Source organism: Mchenga conophoros, linkage group LG19 (assembly GCF_057382185.1).
Source record: "Mchenga conophoros isolate Kocher_MC1m ecotype Shallow Benthic linkage group LG19, M_conophoros_male_GT1.1, whole genome shotgun sequence".
Taxonomy (NCBI): domain Eukaryota; kingdom Metazoa; phylum Chordata; class Actinopteri; order Cichliformes; family Cichlidae; genus Mchenga; species Mchenga conophoros.
In genome coordinates, this window is record NC_140544.1 from 6,188,978 (window position 1) to 6,204,608 (window position 15,631).

Genomic DNA, 15,631 nt, shown 5'->3' on the forward strand with positions numbered 1-15,631 from the left:
ATGTTACAATCCCTGATAATGAATTGCTTCAAATGAAAAGAAACTCTATTCCAACCAGCTGAGCAGCAAAAGGCTTTGTGAGCTGTTTTGTAAAAATAAACAGTGTCGATCAGACCTCACCAGCCGCTAATAGACACTTCGGCTAGTCACAGAGAGACAGATAACCATTCTCGCATTCACGACCAATTTAGAGTCACCAATTAAACTAACCCCACTCACCCCATGTCTGTAGACTGTGGGAGGAAGCCGAAGTTCCCGGAGAGAACCCACACAGACACGTGGAGATCATGCAAATTCCACACAGAAGGCCAGATGGCAATTGTGTAATTTTGTGAAACTGCTTTTTCCAGTTCACAACATTACACAATTAGGCAAATTTGATATCCCATCACATGGAATAAAATAAATATTAATCATTCATAAATAGCAATACTGTAAACTGCAGTTCATTCATTTCATTAATATGGCTCAGATGGCTGAATCTTTATAACCTGAATGAGTCTGTGACTATGGATGACAGAAGAACAAAGGTTTATTAATAACAGGAGTTTAATAGAAGTTTTCTATAGGAGATGACGTGTGAAAAGAAAGCTGATAGGCTGGTTATGTGACAGTTTTCCTCTAAAATGAAAGAAGTATTTGAAACCAGTGGGTGTCTAAGATGATATAAAAGGGTCAATGCTGACTAGAGCAAACACAAACTGGCTGCCTTTTAACATATGTGCAACACAAACAAGCTTATTCACCCATAAACAATGTCCTCTTTTTCCCCATTACGCACAGCTCAAGTACCAGCTCCTGAGTGCTACATTTAACTGGGCCAGAAGGACATGACTGGAATGTCTCTTGTGATAAATAGTCTGTTTGTCTGTCTTTCTGTCTCTATATGCGAGTGTCTAAGAATGCATGAATGTGTGAGAGGTCAGGAAACCACTTGATGGGGTTTCTTATTAAAGGCAAGCAGTTCTGTATTTACTCTGAAGGAAAGCCAGTAAGGTTTTGAGTAGGAGCCGCCCACTGCAGTAATAACAATGACCACAGAGAAATGTCCGGGCACGAAGTGATTCCAGGTGTTCTGAAGTGCTGGCAAACCACAGCCTGCCTTTGCTGCTGTTCACAGGAAAGTAACGCAGTGACAGCAGAACAGAAACGGACAAAAAACAGCAGGTATGTAGTCAACTCACACACTACAAATAAACGCATCAAATCCTCAAAACTTAGAAACTGGAACCAGCCAACGTCTGAATAATGACCGAAAACACAACTTCATCATCAAAACACGACAAACCCTTGCTGGAAGAAGGAAGCAGAAGCGAGACTCCATCAATGTAAATGATTCTCAGCTACAAGTGAAGCGTGAGCAGTGAATTGTGTTACATGTGGACGTGTTACTGTTAGCCCAGTTTGTTGGTATTCTTTACCGATTCTGACTTTGATTTTAAGATTTATTATTCACATGATTTTTGTGCACTTCTGTAAATATGTGGATGATGCTTAGCGCTTTGATTGACAAGGCAGTCATTTTCCATGCTTGTTAAGAGTACTCCCACCCGATTTACATAACCCCTAGCACTGTGTTGGAGAGTACTTGTTACCAAAGGGGGGAAAAAAAGTCACTGTGTCGCACTATGAAAAGTGCAGGATGCTCTATTTTTGGAGCCGGACCTCTGCTTTGCATGATTCTAGTTAAAATCTGCCCCAAACATTCACAAATATGCTGGAATATGTTTCAGGCTGTGACACTCATTTAGTGTCAACGCTAAGTGAGTTAAATGTAAATATTAGCACAGAAAAACATTGCATAAGACCCTGAGTGGTTTAAAAAAGCAGGAATGTCATCACCATTGTCTTCTTCCTGCTGACAGCAATTTACCAAAACCCCACAAGCTTTTCAGGCAGTCTGAATCAGCTTGGAAAGGAAAGACATCTAATCTACTCCAGCACTAACCCAGTATCCACTGAGCTCATGCAGAGCCTCAGGCAGCTCAGTTTCATACAGAGAGAGGATTAATGCCAGTGCAAAAGGCATTCGATGAAGCACTGCGTCTCTGCGAGTTCAGTTCTGTCTCAGTCCTTTACCAGCTCACACCTGAAAGACTCTGGTTACTTCTTAAGAGTATTGTCTAGTCTTCATTTGATTCGATACAGTATGGGAGGTCATTTCTTTTCTGTAGCAGTTAAAGCTGCTGCTTCTCTAAGCTCCAGTCTTCTGCACATCTGGCACTTCATTTTCTCTTCATTTTAAATGTATATACATTGTCATCAAATGTAGCTACCTGACAGTATTTACTGTAAGCACTGATGTGGGCAGAAGCAGGAATTTGTGTATGTGTGGGTGTGTATACACAACATTTATGTGTTGACATGTGAATGGGTGCAGGTGTACTGCAATAACTGCATGCTCCTTGACCAACTCAATATAGACCCTTTACAGTGTCATTTGTATCTCACCATCTCCAAAGAGAAACACATTATTTAATAATTATGGAGTATTGATCTCAACATACATTTTTATTAAGCTTTATGATGCATAAAGTCTGTCTGGTATTACCCTTGTCCTTGTTCTCCAACCAATTTCTCGCTCACAGCTACATGCCATTAAACTCTCCTGTCTCATCATAATTCATTTAGTGGTGCTCACAGCAAGTGCTCTATCACCACCCTCCCAAGGGCAATACGCAAAACCACAATAATGAAGTGAGCGATCCATGTAAAGGAAATGCTTTTACTGTAAAAGATTTCATTAAATTAAATAGAATATGAATGCAGCGTAAATATCTGTAGTCTAGCTTAATCGGTGGATTACAGCAGTTACACAGCACAAGAGGCAAACCGTTTACAGCCCAGTCTGTCAGCAAATTAGACTGGCTGATAAACTGATACCACACGGGATGAGGCAAATGGGGCAATAAAGGGGAAAAAAATGGAAAATAAAACCTTTGGGAGCAAAAAACAAATGTTTTTCATTAATCTTAAAACTGTCCCTGAAGTGGGGTCTCTTTAACCAGTGTTTTGGAAACTGTGCATTCATCAAATGCATTTTTTGGAGATCATCTCATTAATATTAATAAAAAAATTTGAGTCAGTACAGCAATTTAGACAATATGACATGTAGGGATAGGAGTGGAGAACCAGTTCCTGTCAGTCTAATTTCTTGGAATTGTCACTCTCGTTTATCGGTTCCATTTGCACCCACACTAGCTGATTTCAGTTCATGTGCAGGAGGAGGAAAATACTGGCTCTGAATCCAGGACAGAAACAGCTGCATAATGCTGCTAACATAACTTCGGCTCTTTGCAAGCATCTGCAGAGGCAGCATGCTAACACTAAGCTTGCCAAGAAGCCAGAGTGATGCTGAAGCTGAGTGAATGCCGACCTCAGCCCAGGTAACAAAGTGATGAGCAATCAGGCTGTATCCTCCAATTCCACCTGTTCATGTTTCTACAGTAGAATCACAGTGGCGATAATTTTAAAGTCGTTTTGAAGTCATCTTTACTTTGTGTTGTTGGCTTTGTCTTCTACTGAGAGAGGCTTTGTGTAATGCTAAGTATTCTGTGTGTCATTATTAGGATAGAGATTTGTGTTGGTGTGTTGGCTACAGGTTTATATTTTTAAAGGGTAATTACTAAAAGATCCCTTTCAGGTCATTTTACAGAAGAACATGAAAGTGACATAATGAGTAGTACAACAAATTTCTTTCTCCCAGGAGTAATTAAGTAATGTAGTGCATCACTTTTAAGAAAAGTGTTCTTTGTGAAAATTACTTCTTTGAGTAACGAGAACATCCACAAACTTCAGAGTCACTAAATTCTTATCAATTCCCATTCCTATTTTTTTTTTAACTACCTCTTGACATTTATTTAGTCCAAATAATTAATCTGGAAAATAACTATCCATCCATCTTCTGCTTATCCAGTTCAGGGTTGCTGAAGCCTATCACTAGCCCCGGACAGAGAGCAGAGCTAACACAGACAATGACTTTCACCTCACATTCACACTTATGACCCATTTAGAATTACCAGTTAAAATTGCCAACACAATCATCCCAGTAACTACTTATCTTTGGACTGTGGGCGGAAGCCGGAGTACCTAGAGACATCCTACACAGACACAGGGACAACATGCAAACTCCACATGAAAGGCTCTGGCCAGATAATGGATTCAAACCACTGCTGTCTTATTGCTCTGAGGCAACATTGCTAAGCACTGCGCCACCAAACTCCCCTGGAAATTGACTATAATAATGTAATATAAGATACATAACATGTTACCAAATAATGGATGAGAAGTTCTTATGGGTTCCTCTTTTTACCATGATATAACAAACATTTACATTTTAAGTCCTTTCTTGATATCCAGAGCCACAACTTCACTGGCTCAACTAGGTCCTGACTAATGGGGCTTTACAGCCATAAAGCTTTGTGGTCTTACATCATGAGCTACTGAAAAGACCAGCCCATCTAACAGTGAGCAAAAGGCTGGTAACAAACAATGGCAGCAATAAAAAACTGGCGCATACATGTTTGAAAGAGAGTGGTACTAGGACACACAAACATGCTCACCACCAGAACTTGTCATCATGTATTACACAATTTATCTGACTCTGGAAACATCCACTGATTCAGCTTCAGTAAATTACAAGACAGCTGCTGATGCAAAGCTCTGTTCCCATGGCGATCTTAATTTTACAGCGGTAAAACTGTAGAGTCTATCAGGGATTAAAAAACTAAAACTACATGTCACAGCATTCAGATGCCACTTTTTAATATGGTGGAAACAGTAGTTTACTTACAGCTCTCACAGCTCTCTCTTTCTATAGTTGCAAAAGTATTTAGGAGTTAATAAAGAGTGTGCCACTGAAATCTACATCCCAAGCCCAAAAACTATATTTCATATTTGGGTCCAAGGACAAGAAATTGAGTGAAAGTCTCTCAAAGCAGAAAGAGGATGAAGAAGTACAGCACTTACTGCCTGGGGCTTGATCATCCTGATCATCTGGGAAGAGATCATCCAAAGTCTCTTTGGTAGAGTCTGAATCCTTTTCTTCCTGAAAGGGGAGAGAGGAAGAGAGCAAGCAGGATGATCAGTGAAGGGAGAGAGGACCAAAAGCAAAAAGGAGGAGATATTGCTCATGAAATAGCTGAATGTTTCTAAATGACGAGAGAAACACTGCCAATCTATTAGCAGATAGAGTCATTTTGTAGTTTGGGTCTAGATCACACATACTTAAAACGTGTGAGATGGTGTATACTGACATCTTTTGATTGTATCTGCTTTTGATAAGGTGCTTGGGGGGAAAACCCCCCAAAATATTGGTTCCAATGATAAGATGGTCACGCATATTTTAGATAAAAGCATCGCAACACATTCTTAAGCCCTGAGCACTCACAGAGGGGGACAAGTCCTCGTCGTACTTCTTCAGCTGGTTCATAAACTCCAAGTGCTTCTTTTCCTCCTCCAGCTGAGCCACGCTCTGCTCGCTCTTCTGCAGTTTCTGCTGTGTCCCGGCCAGCTCGTCCCTTAGCCACTGGTTCTCCTGGCAGAGTCGCCGTACCTGTACCCTCAGCTTCTGCTTCTCAGACTCAACTGAGCTCAGGTGGTTTGAAAGCGCCATCATCACCTGCAAAGAGGTGGCGGTTATGTTGCAATGTCTGCAATCATACAGACCCTTTTGTATTTACAGTTGGGTTTATCCTCTCATAACAACATTTACACTAATATATGTAGTAGAAGGTTGTCTACTAAAACAATTCCACCAAAGCCACGTGGATGGTAGATAGTAAAGCTATCTAAGGGTAAGTGTGCACTTGCCATCACAACTACATGTGTGTCCACTAATGTTAGAGTGAGGCACTTTGGGTAAAAGCATACAGTCTAAGGTGAAAGGCTCGGAGGGCTGTAATTAGATGAGGGGTGTTTGAGCAGGAAAATTACACTTTACCACAACTCCAAGCAAAAATGCTGGAGGTAGAAAATTCAGTCTGTGGGGTGTGTGCACGGTGTATTGTATATTTATTAGACAAAGCTTGCTGGGAGATGGCGATGAAAGGCTAAAGCATCAACAATGAATCAGCGCTGACTCATTCACTGCTTGTGAAATGAAATGTGAAGTGAAATGACGAGAGCAAATATTCTGCATAATTTCAAGGCTTTAAAGCTTCTATGTGTTCTTTTCCCCAATCGACCAAACAAAAAGTAGAATTACAAGCTAGAGAGAAACACTCCCGTGTCAAGAGAATTCTAATGATCTAATCCACTATGGACTTGAATATATTTTTACCTTTTACTGTGTCTATTGCAAGGAAAGATGGTGTTCAGTAAAGGCAAGATTCTTGCTGTTTTCACTGAACTTGTGATATTAATTATCCAGGTGAAAACCACCTGCTGTCCTCTGCTGTCCTTTCTACACAGTAGAAAGTAGAAAGAAGAGAACCTACTATCCTTAAACTTAAAAAGGGAAGATTTAAATGTGTAACCACTCACAAACAGCTTGCCTTCTTATTATGTTTTGTTAAAAGACATGTAGATTAAATTGCTTGTTGCCTGAATCTCCTGCCCAGACCAACCTAAATGAATAACAGAACAGTCTAACATCCATAGTGATATTAACCAATCACTGAAGCTCTACACACATACTTGAGCCTCGCTGAGCCCAAGTTCCAGCATCTCCAGGGACTTGCGGATCATGTGCGATTTTTCCTCCACGAGAACGCCCTCCTCATCCTGCTTCAGGCAGCGCAACGTGCCCAGAAGGCCCTCCAGGATGGAGTGGTGCTCTTGCTTCAGGGCCTCCAATCCTTGAATCACCTGCTTGGTCCGGGAAATGATCTCATCCTGGGACAGCTTCTCCCCAGGATCCTCCTCCTCCTTCACACACACCATGGTGGACATGTCCTCACGCATCCTGCAGAGAAAGCGAATAAATTAACATAACAGGAAAAAAGGTTGCATTAAAATATTTTGTCTTGGAAGTCCTCATAACACAAGATTCCTTACAGGCTCTAATGAGGGAGGGAAAGGAATTTTCTACGGACACTAAAAACAGCGTGTTGTCATGTAAAGATGGTATCCACTTGTCTTATGACTGTCACAGATGTTTAACATGGTAAAAAACTAACAGCAGACCATGAAAACAGGATTCAGCAGAAATGTGACATAGTGGTTAAAGGACAAACAGGTAACCTTTTTCTTCAAAGTCACAATCCTCTGACCTTTTCTTGTCTCATGGCCAAATAAACAGCCTTTCATGACGATGACTCATCTCATAAAATCAATTATGCTGCAAGTGAGAAATGGCTCTGGTTTATGAAAAGGTCAGACAATGTGTTTCTGACTGGACGGCTACTGGGACAGGGGTGTAGGAAGCTCACTTTGAGGGAATTGGTAGGAAAAGTCTGTGCTTCTTCAGCTCTACACACAAAGGTGCCTTGAAAAGAGGCCCTGACTGAAGCACCTGTTTTGAAAAGCTCGTGAGAGCAGCATCAGCAGAGGTTTGTAGTAGAAGACGGAGCATGATTGAAGATTACCACTTGTAAAGTGTTCTAAAAACAAAACAAAAAACAAACAAACTTAAGAATCACCATTTAAGATTGTTTAATAAAAAGCGGGTCTTAGGTTCAGCTGTCATTAAAAGTTTAAACCAAACCAAAGAAGTTAAATGTTGTGCCTGTTTGACAGTAAAACCCGGATCTGAGGTTTGTGGTCTGTGAGTGGTTTACAGATAACAGATTAGAGGGGACAGACAGGAAAACTCAGAGGAACTTGTAGACATTTTCTGCTGCACAACAAACTCACTTTGACCACTTTAAACAAATGTTGGCCGTCACATTTTCTTTTATGATCGTCATCTATTAACTGCACTCGTATCTAGTCAGCTGACAATCTACTATGATCCAAGTTCAGAAAAATCTACTATAAAATGTAAACAACTATTATTCCCAGAAGCTGCAAAATACAGTCATACAGACCCCAGACTCATTCATGAGTCGCCCATAACAATAGTGCTGCTATTGTCTCTCTCAACACACTATGCACTCCTTCCTGACTTTATCTGCTATATATTCATCTCACACACACACACAGACACACACACATATATAAGAGGATTATGACTGAGCGCTTTGGCAGCAGTTGTAGCGAGCTGCCTAATAAATCTCTGCAAGCACACACGACTGAAACGGCACGGTCTCAGCTGAATAATTACAGAAACACTGAATAAAGTTACATTTTAAAGTATGTTCCATTGAAAAATACAGAAAGAAAACCCGTGGGTGTGAATGAGCCAACATTGGTCTTATCTTTGACGGTGCAGTGACACAGTGAGTTGAACCGACCGAGCCTACCTCAGTAGAAAAGCCGCTATGACGTCAAAGGGAGACTGCAGACTTGCCCTGAGCAGATTTCACATTTTACTTAAAGAAGAGGAAACAACGAGGTAAAAAATACGTTGAGACGAGACAGACCGAGGAAGGGCAGCAGCTCTGATCGCTCCATGTGACTCAGCAACCGGCCCTGCAGCCTATCAGCTGAGCAGGAAGCAGGAAGCTGCTTGCAGAAGGAGGTGGAAAAGAGCAGCTCCAGGCAAAAAGAACGGTGAAGTATGGGTTGCATTTGAAATTATCTTGGCAAATACAGGAAAAGCTTTCAAATGCGTTATTAGCAAGATCCATAAAAAGCCAGACTTTCAGGGATTTTTCTTGTACTGAAAACTGTATTACTATTAGTTACAAAAAAAAACTGTATTTCAGAGAAAATGAAACAGAAAAAGCTCTTTCAACTGAATTAAATCTTTTTAAAGAAGGAAAAAAGTAAGAAATGTACAGAAAGGATTTACTGAAATTTCGACTACTGTTTTAGGCACAAGAAGAACTCTGAATATTCAAACTTGAGCTTTGGGAAGTTAAATGGGCATTTCTCATTTTTTATTCTCTTAACCCTTTATCGAAAACCGGGCCACTGCTTATATGTCAGTCATTTTATCAGAAAAAAAAATTCCCAGAACCTTCAATCCATTCATTTTCTGCAACTTCTGAGTCACAGAGGCGGCACTCTAAACCAAGAGTGCCCTGACCTCCCACCCTGCATACAGAGGAGTCTGGATAGACATAATCTCTCCACCACTTCCTCCCAGTTTGACACAGCACAAAAGCCTCACCTAAAAGCCATTTAGGTGTTCCAATTAGATGTGCAAACCACCTTAACTGGTTCCTTTCAGAGAAGACAAGCAGCTCTATTCTGAACCACTCCCAAATGACCGAGATCCTCACCAGATCTATAAAAGTGAGCTTGAATGACCTTAAGAATTAACTCGTTTTGCACCATTTTTAATCCACAAATTCCTCCTTTCAGCTGTTTGGAAAGTGGCCTCAGATTTCATCCCAGCCAATTCACCCTCAGCTGCAAAACACCCTGATGCTCAATGAGGTCAATGGGATCACATCATCTGGAAAAAGCACAGACATGACCCGGAGACCACCAAAATCAGTGACAAAAGCCCAGCCCTGGGCAAAGTCTGAAACCCACTTCGACACTAGCTAATAACCTGCAATGTAAACCAAGGTCTCACTATGGTTGCGCCAAAGCAACCTGCAACAACAGACCAATAATTCCCAAACTACTTCCCAGCTTTCTCCAACTCCACAAAATACATTTAAGGTAAAATATTTACATGGCTTTTTCCCCTAGTCAAATATACAGTGGGGCAAAAAAGTATTTAGTCAGCCACCGATTGTGCAAGTTCCCCCACCTAAAATGATGACAGAGGTCAGTAATTTGCACCAGAGGTACACTTCAACTGTGAGAGACAGAATGTGAAAAAAAAAAAAAATCCATGAATCCACATGGTAGGATTTGTAAAGAATTTATTCGTAAATCAGGGTGGAAAATAAGTATTTGGTCAATAACAAAAATACAACTCAATACTTTGTAACATAACCTTTGTTGGCAATAACAGAGGTCAAACGTTTACTATAGGTCTTTACCAGGTTTGCACACACAGTAGCTGGTATTTTGGCCCATTCCTCCATGCAGATCTTCTCGAGAGCAGTGATGTTTTGGGGCTGTCGCCGAGCAACACGGACTTTCAACTCACGCCACAGATTTTCTATGGGGTTGAGGTCTGGAGACTGGCTAGGCCACTCCAGGACTTTCAAATGCTTCTTACGGAGCCACTCCTTTGTTGCCCGGGCGGTGTGTTTTGGATCATTGTCATGTTGGAAGACCCAGCCTCGTTTCATCTTCAAAGTTCTCACTGATGGAAGGAGGTTTTGGCTCAAAATCTCACGATACATGGCCCCATTCATTCTGTCCTTAACACGGATCAGTCGTCCTGTCCCCTTGGCAGAAAAACAGCCCCATAGCATGATGTTTCCACCCCCATGCTTCACAGTAGGTATGGTGTTCTTGGGATGCAACTCAGTATTCTTCTTCCTCCAAACACGACGAGTTGAGTTTATACCACAAAGTTCTACTTTGGTTTCATCTGACCACATGACATTCTCCCAATCCTCTGCTGTATCATCCATGTGCTCTCTGGCAAACTTCAGACGGGCCTGGACATGCACTGGCTTCAGCAGCGGAACACGTCTGGCACTGCGGGATTTGATTCCCTGCCGTTGTAGTGTGTTACTGATGGTGACCTTTGTTACTTTGGTCCCAGCTCTCTGCAGGTCATTCACCAGGTCCCCCCGTGTGGTTCTGGGATCTTTGCTCACCGTTCTCATGATCATTTTGACCCCACGGGATGAGATCTTGCGTGGAGCCCCAGATCGAGGGAGATTATCAGTGGTCTTGTATGTCTTCCATTTTCTGATGATTGCTCCCACAGTTGATTTTTTCACACCAAGCTGCTTGCCTATTGTAGATTCACTCTTCCCAGTCTGGTGCAGGTCTACAATACTTTTCCTGGTGTCCTTCGAAAGCTCTTTGGTCTTGGCCATGGCGGAGTTTGGAGTCTGACTGTTTGAGGCTGTGGACAGGTGTCTTTTATACAGATGATGAGTTCAAACAGGTGCCATTCATACAGGTAACGAGTGGGGGACAGAAAAGCTTCTTACAGAAGACGTTACAGGTCTGTGAGAGCCAGAGATTTTCCTTGTTCGAGGTGACCAAATACTTATTTTCCACCCTGATTTACGAATAAATTCTTTACAAATCCTACCATGTGGATTCATGGATTTTTTTTTCACATTCTGTCAGTTGAAGTGTACCTCTGGTGCAAATTACTGACCTCTGTCATCATTTTAAGTGGGGGAACTTGCACAATCGGTGGCTGACTAAATACTTTTTTGCCCCACTGTATTTAGGTGCCATCATATTTGAAAAATCTAAGAAACTAATCTTCACATTTAATCTTTGCATAAATAGCAGAAACCCAAACCACAAAGAACTACAGAGGCGACCGTTACCACTACAGGCCATGTAATACAGAAGTGAGAGTGACAGCATAAGCATTGTTTTCCTGTTCAGATCCAACAGTCTTTTATCTCTGGGATTAGATCAGTCTCCACACATAAAGCACCACAGGAGGAAGGCAGGGAAAACTATTTTCAAAGTCAACTTTTGAAATGTAAATAGCTTGCTTGAAGCGCAGCACCCGGAGACGCTGCAGTTCTTTATGTAAGCATGCTAAGGCGGTTATCTGAGGTGATGGGGATGCTGAAGACAAACGTGGTGGCAGTGGATAGAGGGGGAAAAAAATGAGGAAGGAGTTATGGTTGGGACCGATGGAGAAGTGAAATAGAAAGTAAGTGTAGGTTTTTATGCATGAGGATGGAGCCGGCGGCAGAAAAGCAGCACTCGAAGAACAGTCTTAGTCAGCAAAGTGTGGGCACAGCTGCTTTATTTAATAAAAAAAGAAGAACAAAGAGCCTCTAAAAGTTTCTTTTACTGAACTATTTTACTGAAGCTTTGTTTGTTTGACTGCTCAACCCACAATTTAAATAATACAGCATTTCTTCTACTTGTTCCCTGTAAATAAAGGAGAGAAAAAACAAAACAACATTTACTGTTTAGAACCTCGTACCAGTCTGTCTGGTACAAATAGCTCAAAGAACTGGATAGGGTAGTTAATAACAGCAGCTCAATACTTTTCCCTGGCTGAAGACAAAGGAAAGCACAACACACCACAAATCTGTCCCACCCAGTCTGAATACATTTACTAGCTCTGAGTATAAGCACTCATTTACAGCCGAATGCCAAGTAGTCTCGTCTTTATTCCCGTCTTACTTCTATCTATCTTTTCGCTGTTAAGCTTTTTTATTTCCCCACCAGCTCTAATTGTTTGGAGAACAGGTAGTGCTTATCTGCCTGCTGTGGACAAAAAACAAAACACCCACGATAATCACTGTAAAGTCAGGATTCAACTTTTGACAAAGCAAAAACAATAAGCTAATGGGCACCCTTCATCCAAATCGATGACTCTTTTCACATTAAAATAGACGCATCAATTAAAGCTTCTGTAACAATAGTCTGTTGTATATATTGTGCTGTATCCCTGTGTTTTATGTGGCCTCAATTCTACAAAACATCACTAGCTATTAGCTAAGTGTGAATCTTAGCTCATTTGGTTAGTTTCAGAGACCAAAAAAGGGTTTAAGAAATCGGAAAGTCACAACATGACATTGTACCGGTGAGAAACAGGAAATGACCTGTGTGACTGGTGTTAACAATGAACAAATTTAGTCCTGGGTGCAGATTAGGACAACAAAGAGAGTGTGGTGTTCTAAATGAACCCAACAGAAAACCTTGCTGTCTAAAAAAACAAAACAAATCATCGTGTGAATTCACTTGCTGCAGTCTTAACGTGTTAAACTGTGTCATCACCATTTCTTACTTCTGATAAGAACTCCAGTGACAAGAGCGCCAAATTACTTTTGCATGTGCAAGCTCTGAGCAAGAGATAAAATGTATCATTCAAATAAGTGAAGCAGTTTAAGATGCTGTGATCCAAAGAGCCGGCAGTGGTACCGCTTCTTACTCCAGCAACCCAAAGGATTAATGATTCAGAAAGACACTCGCTGATTTTATTATATGACTTTCTGCAGACTCTCCGTGGATTAAAGTTTTAAATTCTAAGTCTGTAATATTTGAGGTCAGCTGAGTTTAGAATGGGAAACTTCCTCCCAGGCTTCTCAATAAACCTGTCAGTGTTGATATGCGAACATCTCCTTGACATAAATCTTAAAAGATTAAAAGATTAGGAAGTTTAAAATTAGGAATTTTAGGACCACTTAGAGAAAAATCAAAGACTATCCAATTCAGTGAGATTGCTGCTAATAAAATGCTAAAACCTTCTTAATAATTATCTGGCCGTCATGATGTTATTTACCATAGCCCATAAGCTAACTTCATATCAAAGGCCTGTGAGGAATATCACTCACTTTTCACTACAGTATATTAGGTGAATTAGTGCTCTTGGTTTTCTGTTCTTTTCTTGCAGCAAAAGGTTGCAACCTTAACATGGTGCTACCCAGTGTTATCCTACTAGAGTCACTAATGTTTCACAAAAACAGACAGCCCCTGGTCTTAAAATAGATGAAAAAAAGGAAGTGCCAGTTTCATAGAGGTTGGTTTAAGGAAATGACAGTCACTTTTACTAACAAATAAAGATCTTTAGATCCACTGAAACCCTACTTGATTAAGACAGACAGAGAGAGAGAGAGAGAGAGAGAGAGAGAGAGAGAGAGAGATGTGTGGGCACCATTCATAAAATTGATGTTGTGCAAAGAAAGGAAAAAAAGCTTGAAAAAAATATCCATTATGGTTTGCATTTATGTAAAATATTGGCCATAGATCATTATTGATGCCAAAAAACAAAAAAGAAAGAAAAACAAGTATTGCTTGTGTAGTAATTCAGCTATTAATGCACAATTTACACCACAGTAAGCAACAGTAGATGTGAATGCAGGTGTGTAAGATTTTAGTGAGGTCATGTTATTTGTATGCTCATTCACATCTCGTTTTGTGCTAATAACCAGTCAATTCTTCTATTAGTTCATCAACAGAAAACCACCTGATTTCTGGCTGGGGGGATTTTAAGACCTCACCATTAACCAGCTCTGGGAACCTGGAAATAATAACAAAGTTGTACTCATTGCTGTGCTCATCTGCAGAAGTGAAGTAAAACCTGCAGCCATTAAAATCAAATCTGCTGCAGCCACACAAAACTGTCATTGCTACCCAGCAGCACTCAACCCACTCATCTGGGCCGACAACAAGCTGCCTCAGGTGTAGCAAAGGGGGTGTTTAGCCCTTAGGGAGGGGCCCTGCAGGTTGTCATGAGTGCACCTTTGGGTGTATTAAACGTTAAACATGGCAGGGCAGAGAAGAATGCTTGTGTATTTCCGTGCAGACTGAAAATGTGTAACTATATACCCCCAAACTGCCCCAAATCTCAAAATATCCATAGATGCTTCTCAGTCTTTTTGGTTTCCCAGCTGTGGGTACCACAGTGAGATCCACTGTCCCCCTAAAGCTGTCTGCGCAACACAGGCAGCTTTCACAGCTCTGACTCCCCTCTGAATATCAATGAAAGGATACAGCTAACTATCACATGACAAATGGTCATCATCAAGATTTAATCCCACCGCAGTAGCCGACAGAAGCTCGTTTCCACAGGCTGACAGGCGTGTTTTAGTCGGGTCCGTGTCGCTGTAAGTTTGTGCTGCTTTGTCCGAGCTATATAGCGTACAAATGATTAAACCTGAAGAACCAGTTAAACCATACTTTCTTGTAACACAGACCAAACCTCGGGGCCAACTCCGACCTAGCCCTCTAAATGAGTTAATGTGCTTGCGATGTCTAATTCCTGCAACTAACGTAAACACCGACCACAGAACAAGCAGACAATTCCATAAAAAATGGTTACAAAGACTACATAACGTTAGTAGTATACATACCTATGTTTTGGTAAATGACACTTTAAGAAACGCGTGATAAGAGAAGCAAGTGGCTTATTAGCTATTAACAGCATTCCAAGTAATACACGGAGCCATTCTTACCGTTCTCTGGGACATCCGTTGCCAATGTAGCTCGACTTCAATGTTCCTCTTCCCCTTTTAAATCACGTCTTTTCTAAATGGGATTTTTTCTTTTGGCCGACAGCCCGTGTAGAGTGTAAAAGAAGCGTAAGAAATATACTAAGTTAAAAAAAACAATTTTCACACTGTCTTTGTCTGCTAGGATGTGTTTTGCCTTCTGACGCCGGGCTTCACTGCATCAACCTCGTTAATGTTGACCAGCTAGCTACATAGCTAATCACCTAGCTATCTGTCAAAACAGCGATTTCAGTCAGCCGTTCAAGAGAAGCGAGTATTTTCCGCTGCTTCCATGACAGGAACTGCTCTGTCAAACTAGCCTGACAAGGGCTTCATGGGGCGGAATAAAAAGTTCATTAGTCCCCCATGGAGATGACAGCTCCTCAGTGCTGTAGCTGGCTGAATGACTAACCGCACAGTACGCGAAAATGGCGTTACCCGGCACCCCCCTGCTCCTCTGGCAGCACTGATGTCATCCAGGCCAGATTAAAGGGAAAGCTGTGGTGCGAGTTCAGGCTCCATATTTATTACCGGAAAAACAAGAAGCACAAAGTGCATGGTGCACAATACTCCAATATATCTACTTAAATAAAAGT

At 41.2% G+C, this 15,631-nt stretch overlaps 1 protein-coding gene across 6 annotated transcripts in view; it reads right to left on the bottom strand.

Annotated features, from left to right (window-relative positions):
* klc1a (kinesin light chain 1a) overlaps positions 1–15,488 on the bottom strand; it is a 43,822-nt gene extending 28,334 nt beyond the window's left edge. For 2 of the 6 annotated variants that reach the window (XM_085257552.1, XM_085257549.1), the window contains exons 1-5: positions 8,343–8,490; positions 7,454–7,541; positions 6,637–6,904; positions 5,390–5,620; positions 4,969–5,047 (exon numbers count right to left, since the gene is read on the bottom strand). In XM_085257552.1, the coding sequence (XP_085113678.1) occupies positions 4,969–5,047; positions 5,390–5,620; positions 6,637–6,904; positions 7,454–7,482 (607 nt within the window). In that variant the 5' untranslated portion in view covers positions 7,483–7,541; positions 8,343–8,490. Of the gene's footprint in view, positions 1–4,968; positions 5,048–5,389; positions 5,621–6,636; positions 6,905–7,453; positions 7,542–8,342; positions 8,498–14,999 lie in introns of those variants that run through there. The other 4 variants (XM_085257554.1, XM_085257555.1, XM_085257550.1 and 1 more) reach the window with 4 other exon arrangements.
* Between the last annotated feature and the right edge of the window lie 143 nt (positions 15,489–15,631).